General features: G+C 40.0%; 1 protein-coding gene across 4 annotated transcripts in view; it reads right to left on the reverse strand.

The window, feature by feature from the left end:
* LOC102224695 (solute carrier family 12 member 6) overlaps nt 1-15,162 on the reverse strand; it is a 31,109-nt gene that overhangs the window by 8,477 nt on the left and 7,470 nt on the right. For all 4 annotated transcript variants that reach the window (XM_014472564.2, XM_023346143.1, XM_023346141.1 and 1 more), the window contains exons 3-14: nt 14,261-14,349; nt 13,689-13,817; nt 9,472-9,618; nt 9,332-9,386; nt 6,490-6,620; nt 6,133-6,359; nt 5,428-5,543; nt 5,160-5,345; nt 4,796-4,960; nt 1,084-1,182; nt 808-865; nt 524-698 (exon numbers count right to left, since the gene is read on the reverse strand). In XM_014472564.2, coding sequence (XP_014328050.2) covers nt 524-698; nt 808-865; nt 1,084-1,182; nt 4,796-4,960; nt 5,160-5,345; nt 5,428-5,543; nt 6,133-6,359; nt 6,490-6,620; nt 9,332-9,386; nt 9,472-9,618; nt 13,689-13,817; nt 14,261-14,349 — 1,577 coding nt within the window. The remainder of the gene's footprint in view (nt 1-523; nt 699-807; nt 866-1,083; nt 1,183-4,795; nt 4,961-5,159; nt 5,346-5,427; nt 5,544-6,132; nt 6,360-6,489; nt 6,621-9,331; nt 9,387-9,471; nt 9,619-13,688; nt 13,818-14,260; nt 14,350-15,162) is intronic.

Genomic DNA, 15,162 nt, shown 5'->3' on the forward strand with positions numbered 1-15,162 from the left:
CTGTGTCTCGAAGGCGGGGCTTGGCCCACCCAGCCGTTTTCCACATCTGAATGGTTGCCATGGAGATTAAAGGGATTTCTCAAACATGCATGAAAGAGTCAAAGCAACATTCCAGGTATACTTTTGGTGAGAAAATAACATTGTAACGTGATGTAAAGCTAAAAACAAATTCCAATTTCTATAGTACTGCTCCTTTAAATCTTATCATGTCTGTTAGCTAAACATGCCTTTATCTGCTCGACAGAAAGTAAAAAAAGGCGTTTATAATTTTTTTGACTGCCTTTGTTAGACCAATTCCATCTCTGATTATCAGATAAATTCAGCTTAATATGAAAGAATTCACAGAGTTCTAGAAAGCCCTTAAAATATCTCTACAAAGCTCACCTCTAAAGTAAAAAATTAAACTGTACAACTAAACTCAAACAAAACATGACATTGAATCCCACACAAAGAAGTAAAAGCTTTCTTCTTCTGCCCACCTTTATCACTTTACAAAATAAAAATAAAATAAAATGACTCCTACCCGTAGAAATGGAATGATGTTGTCCTTGGCGATGGCCTGCAGGAGTCGTGGCGCGCCGGTCAGCGACTGAAGGCCTGCGCCGCATGTTGAGAAGAAGGAGCCAATCACAATGACCCAAGGAGAAGGCCAGGCCAGCGTGCCAACAACCAGAGTGCCGTCAACTGACTCTCCAAACCTGCACAGGCGAGTTAGTGTAAATCTTTTGAGTTTTCACAGCAACAAAAAAAAATAGTAATTTACTTTACACAGTAAAGTAAATACAGGTAAGTGAATGATGTACTGACTTGTCTCTGAGGACGACGCCGTCGATGCAGGCGCCGAACAACACGACGCTGCTCAGGTCTACAAGGATGCCACTCAGGAAAACAACATTCACGCCAGGAGAGTCCAAACGGCTTATAATTATACCCATAAACTGAACTATGAGCTCTCAACCAAAGGACTTTCAGAAATAATTTGAGGCTTCTCCTTTTTTGTTTTTCCATATTTGAATTACAAGTAGGACAGATTCTTCAAAACCTTGCTGGGAAACTAAGACATAAGATACGATACAAGGATACAGACAAAAGACGTCGTGAGGATAGCAAGGATGGTTCCGATGGGGATGGAGCGCTGAGCGTCTTTTAAATCTCCCGACCGATTTGAACCAGCCATGATTCCTGAGGAAGAGCAGGAGAATAATATTTTTTGGGTTACTTTTATTTGCTGAACACAGAACACCAGCTATTCACTAAAAATAAAAACAGAAGAAAAACAAATAAGAATGTGCAGGTGAAAAAATAAACAAGTTACACACCAAAGTAAAGTTTAAAACATTATAAGCTATGAGGAATATGAAAAATATGAAGAGTTTAGATCAGGTGTAAAAATTCAACAGCCTGAGCCCATAAACATTGTGTGAAGTTCTGATTAACATGAATTACAGGCCTGAGCCTGAAGAAAACCAGACACATTAAATTTAAATTAAGATTTCACTGCTTTCGTTTTTAGAGCACAATTTAAATAAGCAGTGCAAGTTTCGTCGTTTTCAGTTTTTTTGAAAACGTCTTCCAGCTCCATCTCGTCGCTTGTAGTAACCGCAGGGTGAATAAGGTGCAAATCTTCTGGGATGCGCGATTGATAGGAGCGGAAAGAGGCGGAGCTCCGGGCACATTGTGCAGAATGCTGCACTTGTTACAGTCTAATGAACGTCTGCACCTTACTTTTTTATTTCCTGAATAGCGTAAGCTGCTAACTCCTCTATTTACAATACAAAAAGTAGATTGACGCAACTTTGTATCGCGCCTTCTCATTTGGTTTTCTTTATGCTACATGTGTTGAAGATGTTTTGGGTCAGGCTCAGGCCATAAATCTAAACTCTGATTCAAATTGAGTAAAATAATGGAAATAAACCAGAAGGGGAAACAAAACAGTAAGAAACAGCTAGAAATCTGCATGACAAACAAAAACAGACAAACAAAACAGAAACAAGCAACATAATTAATTAGAATAGTTAATTAAATCAATTAACCCTATAACGCCAAACGTATCATATATGATACATGAGTTTTTGAGACCTCCAAATTAGCAGTGTGACATTTTTTTCCCTAACAAACCCGATGTATACAATTAGACACATGTAGTGCACTGATAATCCAACAGGGGGTAGTAACTTTCTCGCCAGAGGCCTTTCCACTGATACTACAAGACTGCCATGGCAAAGGACTGGGACACATGCGTTTTCAGCAGGAAAACTTTGCCAATTTTAGAAGGTTAAGGTAAGAAAAAAAAATTGTTTTGGGGTGAACTATCAATAGGAACACTTACTGAGTTGATGCAATGTAAAATTACTTAGTATTTTATCATAATTTATTTGTAAAACCGTGTTGAAAAGTGATGTATCAAATTTGATACAGTGGGTCAGTTAACTCGAAAAATCAGTCAATTGTCTTTTATTGTACTTCGTGTATTTTACATCATGTCAAGCAATGTACAGTCTTTTTTCATATAAACTAATGACATGTTTGCATGTTCATAATTTTGGTACATTTATGGCTTAAAAATAGATATGCAACTTGCACCTTTTGCTTATTTTCAATGAAAACTGACCAATTCAAAGATAAAATAAACACTCTTTTTTGTGCCTGTGTTTTTTTTAGATGGCAAAGACATACACTGTTGAAGATATTCTGAATATGATTATGGGTGGGAATTCAAGTGACATTGAGCAGCTATGGGAGGATGAGGATGAGGAATGGACTCCTGCAAGGATTGAGGAACACCCAGATAGCGGCGATGATGACCACCTGAAGAATGTCACGCTGTTGACGAAATCATGGTGCCTTTCAAAGGAAAATCACATCTACGGTGCTACATGCCAGGAAAACCTCACAAGTGGGGGTTCAAGATGTGGGGACGTGGTGGGCAAAGTGGCTATCTATATGACTTTGATGTGTGCCAAAGGGCAGGAAATCTTGACCAAGAGAAATCTGATGTTGGTGCTACAGGATATGTTGTCCTGAAAATGACCTCAACCCTTCCAGCAGGAAAGAATCACAAAGTTTTTGCTGACAATTTCTTTATGTCAGTTCCATTGGTAGAGCACTTGAAACAAAGAGGAATCTACTACATAGGCACAGTCCGAATGAACAGGGTGAAGAATTGCCAACTGATGGATGAGAAAGAACTGAAGAAAAACGGAAGAGGGTCACTGGATTTCAGAGTAAACCAGAAAAACAACATCATTGTGAGATGGTATGACAACAAAGCTGTGAACCTGCTCTCTTCTTTTGTTGGTGTTGAACCACTGGGCAGTGTGAAGCGTTGGGATTGAAAAGCCAAAACCCACATAATGGTTCCCAGACCGGCCATTGTTGACACTTACAACAGGTTCATGGGAGGCATTGACCTTCTTGATATGCTTTCTGCACTGTACAAGTTCAGCTTCAGATCTCGAAGATGGTACATCTACATTTGGTGGCACACCATCACAGTGGCAGTAATCAATGCATGGATCCGCTACAGAAGAAACCTGGAGAAACTGCATCCCAGGCAGAAACACCTGCCCCTGCGAAGGTTTCAGGCCTCTGTTGCCACTGCCCTCACAAGTGCACGAAAGGTCAAAAAGTGTGGCAGTCCTTTGTCCTCTCCGGAAGCAACGCCAACCCCTCCTAGGAGGAGGAAAACCACTGAGTTGCCCCCTGATGTGAGAAAGGATGGCCTCAATAATTTCCCAACATGGGGAACCCGACAGACATGCAAGCACTGTGTGGGCCACTTTGCCCATGTGTTCTGTAAGAAATGCAGAGTGCATCTTTGTCTGAAGAAGGACAGGAACTGTTTCCAAGCCTATCATAATGCAAAATAAAAAGGTTGTGAGCCACAATATGTCTAGAAAATAATTGAAATGTTATGTTCTCGAGACTGCCACCCTGCCAGTTCCATTGGTGGATTTGTTATTGCTGCATTGTTGTAGCACTTTTTATGTTTGGAATTAACAATTTATCTGAGTTATTTGTGTTTTATTATGTTTTTGTTTGTTCAAGAAAAAATAATCTTTGAGCATTGTGACCCGATGTATCAAATATGATACAAAATGAAACTCATATATGGAAAATGATATTTGAAAAATTTTTTTTTTGTTTGTTCAGAGGGACCAATAAAGGCTCCAGTTTCAAAGAATTGGAATTTTCTGTCAGTTATTTCATGGTGTGGGCTTTACAGGGTTAACTATGTCTCATTTAAAATGTGCTTTTTCATGTAAAGATACATTTTTTTATATATGTGAAATTTGAACCAATTTAAATTTTACAGTTCAGAGAGAGTAAAAAACTGACGCATTCATGATGTTTGATTATAAATCCTCAGAGGAACCAGGAGCAAGAATAACTTTGACTAATTACAAATTTGTGACTAATTACAACTTTGACTAAGTACAAAACAGAGATGAATGAACCTTTAGAGCATGTGTCGAACTTACGGCTTGCGGGCCAAATTATGTCCACTATGGCTATAGAACTAGAACTTCAAGATAACAGTTGAGTGCTTAAATATTATTTTATCAATTAAATCAATTCAGTTTTTATTGGTATAGTGCCAAATTGCATCAATAATTTGCTACATGCTAAAGTTTACAAAAATGCTACATATTTTTTAATCTTAGGGAGTACAAATTGAATGCATAGACAGTTTGTCAACAGTTTGTCAATAGGGAGTTTTATCAATACGTTCTTAGAGGACATTCATGATCCTGATGTTGCCCCCCGCTGTAGAGTAAGAGCACGAAATGTGTACCTGTGACCGAAGGGAAGAAGATGCCCACCAGCAGGGTGAAGGAGGTGGTGATGTCGGCGAACACGTACGGATGAGGCAGTGATGCTGGAGGTGACGAGTGAGAGGAGCTGAGCGAGCTTTTCTGCAGAACCTCGCCTTTGCTGATGTAGGAGCTCCACAGGTTCTCTAACAGGAGGAGAAAATTCAGAAAACAGCTGTTTGGAGAACGAAGCGCGCCATTCCAGGTTTACTTATCAGATTCTCAGTCAACGTTTATCCCATTATTTATCATAAAGTTTGATTTTGGGCTGATATTTGTACAGTGGTGGAGTGCTAGAAGCACTAGATCAATTCTTTTAAATGGAAATAAGAGAAGAAATATTACCCGAAATGATGCCACTGGCCAGACCAGGAATCCCTTTAATCTTAGTGAAGTTATTAGAGGTGAAGTATTCGTCACAGGTGGCGTTGAGTTCGGTGCTGTGGCAAAATTCTTCCCAAAGAAGTGTGGTTTTCTCCTCCACCACTGGCACAGCGGTGGGGACAATGACCGGTCCAGCTGTGCTGTTTTCTAACAGCACGATTCAGACATGTTAGCACAAGACAACAACTAAAACACGTGACGACTCTAAGGAGACGAAGCGTCAACCCACCGTAGCCGAGTGTGAAGTTGCTGTCGAAGCTCCCCACTGTGTCTTTGATTCCCACCGGGACGGTTTTACTACACTCGACGTGGCTGCTGATGGTTCTATTCCCCAGCATGCACACGCTGTAGGAAACGAGACCCAGCAGTCAATAACGACACCAACTAGTGAACGGGTCAGGGTTGAAAATCTCACAAAATAATTTGGTCGTGCTACAACCACAAACTTATTTTATTGGGAGTTTATAAGACAGACAAACACAAAGTGGTGCATAGGTGAGAGGTTGAAGGAACATCTGAAAGGTGTTGTGTTTTTTTTTTATTTTCTTACACTGAACCACTTTGTGTCGGCCAATTGCAATGAATCCCAATACAATCTGACAAAATGAGGAATAAATTAGAGACGTGTGAATATTTTTGTAATGTAGTGTCAGTGGTAGCGCCAAGAGGGGGCCACTCTTGAAAAATGCTGGCCCTTCCCAGAGAATCATTTATATGTTGTAGAAAGGCATACAGTCATCTACTTCAATGAAGACAAATGTAAAGCAAAATAATCAACTAAAAAGAAAGACAGAAAGAAGACAGGAAGAAAGAAGGAGAAGAAAGAAAGAAAAATTTTTTTTTTTAATCTGTGTCCCCCTAAAATGTTTACTAGCTTGGTCTGGCCAGCCCTATGAAAATTCCCAGGGGGCGCCACAGAGTAGGGTACACTTACTCAAATTTATGCTCGTAGAAAGCGGAGACAAACGCTCCGATGTAGATGGAAACGATGGAGACGATGACACAGGCCAAGAAGATGGAGGCCAGCTTGTTGACATACTTTACACCGACAAAGACGAGCAGGGACATGAGGAGGAGACAGATGCTGCCGTAGACTCGCATGTTGTTCAACATGGCCGCCCCGCCGCCTTTAAAGATTTCTGCCTGAGGAACAATGTACATCTGGGAGACGGAGGGGGGAGCGTGATTAATATAAGGACTAATATTTTAGACTACAATCAAATGATCAAGGAACGTAGACAAAACTGCAAACACTGGTGGGGCGATTAGCAAAAACGAAGCCTAGTCCTACCAGGAAGATCTCAATGGCTCCCAGGATGTACATGGCCCCAGCGAAGGTGGTGCCCAGGTAGAAACAGATCCCCACGGCCCCTCCGAACTCTGGACCCAGAGAGCGGCTGATCATGAAGTAGGAGCCTCCAGCTGGAAGAGGGTGTAGAGGGTTAGGGTACACCAGCAGTGGAGGAAGTTAAATGAACCAGTGTGTTGAAGGGGAAAAAATGAAGGAAGCAGAAGAATTTAAAATCAGTTAGACAAAAGAGGAATGGCTAGATGGGAACAATAGAAGGCAACGGCAGAGAAAAGAGGACAGCTGATGACTAAAAAGTCACTATTATTCTAAAGAGAAAGTGTTACAAGGGTATATTGGAATTAGACAATATATTTTGGGGAAAAATCTTTCTGCAAATGACATTATGAGTGTTTTTAGAAAAAGATTCTGTTGAGATACAGCTTACTTCATTTGTTTTTGGCAAAATCTAATTTAATAATTTACATTTCTTACCTTTTCCATCGTCTCAGAGTTTAATAACACATGTTTTAGTTTAACTAAAAAGTCCAATTCAAAAATCAACTAATTTACAACTTTACGGTTTCAAATACAGTGACATACAGTACAGACCAAAAGTTTGGACACAACTGTGTGTCCAAACTTTTGGTCTGTACTGTATGTCACCAACATATAGAGAAAATGAAAACGTAGGATCAGAAAGAACAATTTCCTCACGTATTTTCTAGCTATGGTATTAATTGCAAAACCATTCATACAGCTTGAGTGTTTTCACGTTTTGTCCCCCTAACAGCAAACTCTGTGTTTTACCGCAATGTAAATTTGACAGAAAACCGCATAATAGTGCCAAATTGGGAAGCAGAACATAAATGGCACATGGTTTAGAAATTTTCTTAGAGATCTAAAAAGTTCCAGGCCTACGTCCCCTCGACTGATCTCACCAAGACGGTTGAAACAAACAGCACCTCTATTTTTGCTGATGCAATTGTCAAACGGACAATAGTAGTACAGGATGATATAACACATAAAGAACAAATTTGAACAACTAAAAGCAAAGGGAAAACAGTGTTGGGTGTTCAAATAGCAAACCTTGTTGCTGTGAAGACTGAGGCACTCCTTTCCCAAACCATGGTGAACATGGTGATTCTTTACCTTGCTTAACTGGCTGTGTAGGAGGATATGTTTGTTTGCTGTGTTTACGCAACACTCGAGGAGGAGAGAATCCGCTTCCGCAACAGCAAACCCTAGAATACCAGCTTTACAAAAGCGTTCTTGGGAACCAAAACAATAGGTTGGGCTTGATTGGGAGGTCAGGGATAAAATGTGGTGGGATGGCAAGTGGAAACACGCTGGAGTGCCTACCTAGGGATTAGGCAGGGCCAGAGGTGGTACTAAGGTAAGCGTAGGTTTTAACATTGGTGAAGTTATGTGATGCCACATGGTTCAACTATTTGTCTCAGATATAGTTGAGATACCTGTGCTCATGCAGTTGTACTCAGAACTGGGGAAATTCAAACGTATTAGTTGGAAAAATCAACTGGAACGCCCTCTGAAGTCGGATGTCCTGTTACGAAACCCCCAGTTACAACTTGCAAGGCCGACTATGTGTTTCAATATGGCCGCTCCTAGCATCAACAAACATGGTTACTTTACAAGACACGCATGTAAACGGGGGTCTAAGCTCAATGTTATATGTAGCGCCTGCAACCCAAAGCTGAAAAAATTAAAAGTGGCATTTGCTTCTTGAAAATAAAGATTAAAATGATGCAAGAGATATTGCAAACAATGTATACGGGTGTCGCCATGTTGAAATTTCAACTTCTTAACTAGGCTGCTGTTGCTACGTTCCAGGTATCTGGGAAGTGGGAACTCGGGTTTGACGTCAAACCCATTCTATTAAGTTAGACTTTCATCATGGTAGCGCCCATACAAATGGTTTGCAAAACATCTTCCAAACATCACTTTAAGAATTACTTTCCATAAGCAAACGGCACTTTTAATTTTGTCAATTTAGACTAGCGATACATGTAGCATTGATTTTAGTCACTCTTTTATACGCGTCTTGTAAATACGTGTTTCCACCACAGCTTACTGCTGATGCGAGGAGCGGCCATATTGTAATGCAAAATCCGTCTTACAAGTTGTAACAAATTTGCTCCCAGTTTCCCAGTGGGAAATCTGACTTCACAGGACATTCTAGGTGATTTTTATGACTGGGAAGTTGGAATTTCCCAGTTCTGAGTACAACTGTAAAGCAGCATTAATCCTGTTATGAATCCAGGAGTACATTTATTTGCATTTGCTATGAAACTACGTCAGAGCCTTAAAGAAAGTACCTCGAATGAGAAACAATGTCAAGACAGTCACAGTATACATAAAAAGATCCTTCTGTCTTCAGTTAGAAGGATAACAGAATAATTTCTGGTGCCGGGTTGTATTTGGAAAGCCAAAGGTTTTATAGTCTTCTGAATTGCCTATAATAAACATGGAAACAGAGTAAGCATGAGAACTAAAAGCTCTTTCAGCAGTGCAAAGTAGATAAACTGAAGCTGCATGTTATCCATGTTACATTTGATCTACTTTAATTTTTTTTTTTCAAAATGTGAAGATGCTACAGGCATGAGAAAATCACATTACTTTGACATTTTATTTAATGTGCCAATCTAGACACACTGTTGAAAGATTAAGTCAGTGGCAACTAGGTTTTAATTTATGAACACAGAGCAGAGACAGGCAGCAAGAAAACAACAAAAATCCCTTCAGGAGCATAAACGTAAACATCAAGATTAAATAAATCCTAGTCATGTGAGATTGGGAAGAGAAGGTCCAGAACTAAAGGGAGTACCTGGCACAACTCCATTAGTGGCGATCGCGCTCATTGAAATAGCAGTCAGCAACGTCTGGAAAGCAGAAACAGACCCACAAAACGTTACTGGAAATGTTTCGATAGTCTCGGTGAACGCATGCCGACAAAGTACTACTCACGCAACAGCAGCATGTGAAGACGATGCAGAGGGCCTGCAGAACCCCAGCGGTCCCCACCACCCACGTCAACCTCAGGAACAGGATGACTCCGAAGATGTTTTGAAGGCAAGGGAGGTAAACGCCCATGAACGTCCCCATCTGCGGCGACTGAAACAGAGACAAAGTATCCGTTTGGAATTTAGCCTTTCGTACTGTATGCTTATGTCAACTTTTATATTTTGTATAAAGAATGTCAAATGAATGTGTATAGACAACAGCAGCAGTTCCTAAAATGTTTTTAATAGGGATGTTCAGATGTTCGCTGTATTCAAGGTGGTCCACATCATTTTGCGTACGTCTTTCAAGATTTAGGTTACATTAAAACTCAAGTTAAATTCCTTTTATTGCACACAAACTCAACCAATAAATCTTCTGATTACAAAAGAGAGGCTTTTATTGACATTTGTCAGTAAAAGAAAGATGAACAAATGGCAGCTGAAACGCTAGTCTTTAAATTTTATGACCTACGAGGAAAAAAGAACATTGAGTTTATGTCACTGGGGGAAAAAATGATGTTCTCCAAATTTTGTATGGAGAATTAATCATGTAGATTAATTGGAACTATAATAGTTGGTAGCAGAATTATCAATGGATCAACAAAACAGAGAAAGAATTATAACCTTGTAGTTCACTTACATGAAAAAGTTGGTAAAATAAAGACAGGAGTTCATAATTCAGTGTAGACTAAGTAGGACTAATAAAATCTGGTATAATACATTATGGCACTGATCTAATATGTCAGGCACTCAAAGGCTTTGCATTGGGCCCTCTTATTTATTTTTTGCTATGTCCCTCTTAAACAGATCATTAAGAGGGATCTGTTCCATTACATTTCATATTATCTGTACGCAAATGACATTCAGCTGTACTGTTTTTTCAGAAAGTCTGTTCTTCATGCTGTCAGATTCAGATTTCAGATTTATTCATATCCCAAATTGGGCAATTGATGTTGCAGCAACTATAAAAATTAAAAGACAAAGTATCAAAGCTTAAAAAATAAGGATCAACAAAAAATACTAAAAGGACATGAAACACAAATCAATACATAAATGGAAGAGTACAGCAATGTGTTTCATTATTGACCGACAGTTGCTACACTAGATCAGGTGCAAGTCCCCCTACCTTGTCCTGCATTAAAAAGAGATATTGCTGTAGGAACAAAGGTTTGCTTGTACCTGTTACTTTTTATACTAGGAAGTCTGAGCCTGATGCCAGAAGGCAGAAACTGGAACTCAGCATGTAAAGGATGAGAAGAATCAGCAATAATGGCTTTAGTTTTTCTAATGATTTGTTTTTTACACAGTTCTGTGAGTGAGCATTGTTCAGCCCCTACGATCTTATTGCTAGTATGTATTACTCTGCTAAGGGCATTTTTTGGTCAAATACTAAGATTCCCAAACCAACAGAAGAGGGAAAAGGTCAATACAGATTCAATAAATGATCTATAAAATAGGATCATCAATGATTCATCAACTTGAAACTTTGCGAGCCTCCTTAGACAAAATAATCTTTGCTGGCCCTTTTTTGTAGGTTTTCTGAATGGCAGGTAAATTTTAACTTATTATCCAAAATAGTCCCGAGATATTTATAGTTTTCTACTGTCTCCACTGTCTGACCTTTAATTACTGTTTGATTTGTGTTATGGGGTTTCTGTCTGAAATCAATGCACATGTCCTTTGTTTTCTGTACATTTAATAAGAGAAAGGTTTTATCGCACCAGTCAACAAATTCATCGACCACAGGGCCATGGGCATGTTCATCATCATGTAGAAGGCTAACTATCACTGAGTCATCTGCAAATTTTAATATTAACCTGTTGTCATGCCAGCTGAGACAGTTGTCTGTGTACAAAATGTAAAGAAGAGGGGAAAGGACGCAGCCTTGAGGGGACCCAGTAGACAGGGACATCTCTCTGGACATGCATCCATTCACTCTGACTTTCTGCATTCTGGATGTTAAAAAAAAAATCAAGAATCCAGCCCACCACATTAAAATCCAGATGAAAGTTATTAAGAAGTTTATCAATCAAAATACGGGGCTGGATTGTGTTAAAAGCAGATGAGAAGTCTACAAATAACTTAACATGGTTTTTGTTACTTTCAAGATGTTTAAAAACACAGTTTAGTAAAGTGGCATCCTCAACTCCCCGACCGGCTCTGTAGGCAAACTGTAGAGGATCCAATAAATGTTCAGTCTTGGTAAGATGATATCTCTTAATCAATTTTTCCAATGATTTCATGACAAGGGAAGTCAGTGCAACAGGTCTAAAATCATTCAGGACTTTTGGGTGGCTCGTCTTAGCCACAGGAATCACTATGGACTGATTCCAGCACCTTGGCTCCCTCTGTTGGTTAAGTGACATCTGGAAGATGTAATAAAAAATAGGAGCCAACTGTTTTGCACAAGAGGAGAGCCGTCGACCACTGATATTATCTGGTCCTGGGCTTTTTCTACTCTTACAGTGTTTAAAAGATTCAGCTACAGAAGTGACATCAAAGGGGATATGACCACAGCAAAGAAGTTTGTTTTTCAGGTTTAAAATCTCATTACTAAAATCAGAAGAATCAAACCTAAGATAAAACATATTAAACTCATTTGCCAATTGGTTATCAGAATTAAAAAACAGGAAGAACCACCTTTCTGTTGCACTTGATCTCTGATCCAACAATTGTTTTCAGCCCATTCCAAACTGGGCCCAGTCTGCTGTAGGCAAGGTCTTTCTCCAGCTTTTCCTTGTAATTCAATTTTGCCTTTTTCGTGTCATTCTTAATTTCCCTTCTAAGCAAATTCACCTCATTGAGGTTTCCTTCACGAAATGCTTTCCTCTTTTTGTTCAACAGATTTGTCAATGATTTTGACATCCAGGGTTTACAATTAGGAAATATTTTCACTGCTTTCTTTGGAATCACACAGTGTTCACAGAAAGTCACATAGCTACTAATAACATCAGTTAATTCATCAATGTCACTACAAGAGACCTTAAACATGTCAAAAGTCAGTCATGTCAAAGCAATCCTGCAGGTTGAGTTTGGAATCATCAGTTCAGTTATTGATCTGTCTAGTGATGGTTTTACCTCTCCTAATAGCAGAACGATAAGCTGGTATAAGTTGCACACAATTATGGTCAGCTCCACCCAATGGAGGGAGAGGGACAGATTTATATGCTCCTTCGACAGAACCATAACACGGGTCCAGAATTTTGTGGTTCCTGGTGGGACAGGTGACATATTACCTGAACCACCAGTCTGTAAAGGAGCCAATCAATGTCTCTTCAAGGTCACTCGAAATATTTGCAAAAGGCGGTCAAAATGAAAACTTGACTATTTCCTCACATCGAGACTATAGTTATGCACGTTCGAATTTATCAATAAAACGTCCCTTGTTCCCCTTCCATTAGTCCAAAACTCTGCAGAAAGACTCTTAAGTGAATCAAACAGAAAAACTGTCATCACTCCAGTTTTAATGTGCTTGTCCTAAATGAAAGCAGGTTCACTGCTGAGTGCAAAAGGAAAGTGTTTCCTGGTTGTGTTCAAATTCAAACTATGTCTAGTTTCACTTTTAAAAAAAAAGAATGAAAGCATGCTCTTATCTTCTTGTCGTCTTTAATTTGGCCCAGTTACAAGCTAATCTTTAAGTGGTGCGGCAGCATTTTGGTGATGCTTGTACTGAACACACCGCAGAACCAGAAAGGAAGATTAAAACTGTTTTGGTTAAATTCCGCCTACCCAAATCCTCTTCCTTCTGTCTGGTGGAAAGACAGAAGGAAATACTAAGCAGGAAATACTACGAACGGCCAAAACAGATCGTCTTATCTTGGACGCATGCGGCTTATCGTCGAGCGCTGCAGTGTACTCCGAGTTCAGGTCTCGACGCCCTTTGAGTCGTAGATATGATTCGTCTAGACAACAACTCGATGGCCGACACAGGAGAGGATGGACGATGAGCTCATCCTAAAAGGGATTCCAGCTGTTTTCCACCATTTCTTCAAGCAAATTCAGTCACATTGTGTGTAATTTATCACAGCATTGTTTCTGTTACTTTACATATCAGAATGTAACAGTGTTTGATTTTGAGATTTTATGCTTTAACATGATATAGAGAGTGTATTAGAAAAGCTTTATTGTGTTATTATTTCACAGTAAACTCTGATTTTCAAAATGATTTGTAGCATTTCACACCTTGCTGGCTTTCTTCTTCTCCCCGATGCTCTCAGCCTCCTCATGCTCCTTTGCTCCCTGCGTCAGGTTGGTGTAGTTAGCCAGGCGGTTGAGCAGAGAAGACACCTTCGGCCTAGTGTCCATCTCCTCCTGTTGGTCATCGAACAATGTCACAGTGTGAAAACGGGGCGATAACAGTGGTGGGGACACGAAAAGACAGCAATAAGTCTGGAACAAAGAAAGGATCAAAGTCAAAAGCAGCAAGATAAAGGAAGATATAGAAGAGAAGAGGATGGGTGTTAATCAAGAGGAAGAAAACATGAAAGAGAAGAAAGAAGCTGACTGTTGAGCATTTTACAGAATGCTACGCCAGAAAAAGGTTAGAGACATTCCCAGAAAAGCTGGTAGTCTATACAGGCTAAAATTAGCTGCACCCACCATGCAGCTTTTTAGCTCAAGTTTGGCAAACAGAAAAAAACACCACACACAACCACAGAGATTTTTGTCACCATCAGTGCTACGAGACAAAATGTTGCAGAAAACTTAGAACGTTAAAGGTAGAACAACAGAGATAATCAGTTTGTCTGTCAAACCTCAAATAAGGCCAAGTTCCTGTCGAAAAATTCATCGTCATCCATCCCATGACTGTTGTTGATGTAAACACTGGAGATCTTCCCATCCCCTGAACAGGAAGAAAAGAGAACACACACACACACACACGACCAGAACTTTAATATAAGCACACACAGTCGAGATTGCTGTCGTTTTGATTCATCGAGGTCAAGCTGTACGGATTTATGCAGCACAGTCCAATGAAAGAGCGACTGTCACCGAATCCATCAGCACGCATCCCTGCACCATCAGCAGCGCTTGACTCAGCACCATCACTTCCCTCTTTGCTTCCCCAAGCTAACACCAGCAGTCGTCCGCACGCTGCACTGTGGGTGACATAGGGCTGCTGGAAAGTGATAAAAACCTGCAGCTGGTCTTCAGCAGGAGGGATGTTTTCACGAGTCCTTTCGCATTACAGGAAACAACAACACTGCAGCATTTGGTGCAAACCAAGCAACGCGTGTGTTTTGGTTGAATACAGACAAAATGTCAGGAAATGACCTAACATCTGACTGAGTGAGAAAAAAAAAACTAACTCTGAGACTTGGGAGCACCCCTGGCGAACAAACCTGCTCAACGGGACAGTCCAGGTTCAGGGATTCATCTGCGGTTCCCAGACTGCATCTGCTGAGTCAGGCTCACAGAGCTGCAGCCTGACACCAGTTCTTCATCACAATGAAACCAAAAAGAAGAACTGGTTACGACACAAACTGCATATCCTGCGATGAAATCCTTCTAACACGACTGCTTGCTCAACCGTCAGATTCATGGGCGTTGTAGTTTTATTAAGGCGCAACAACACTCAAATTCAGAACTACAACAGATGGCAAAAACAACAGGAAATGTCTCAAAAAAAAAAGTTTGAAAAAAAGTTTAGCTAATT

This window comes from Xiphophorus maculatus, chromosome 14 (genome assembly GCF_002775205.1).
Source record: "Xiphophorus maculatus strain JP 163 A chromosome 14, X_maculatus-5.0-male, whole genome shotgun sequence".
NCBI lineage: Eukaryota > Metazoa > Chordata > Actinopteri > Cyprinodontiformes > Poeciliidae > Xiphophorus > Xiphophorus maculatus.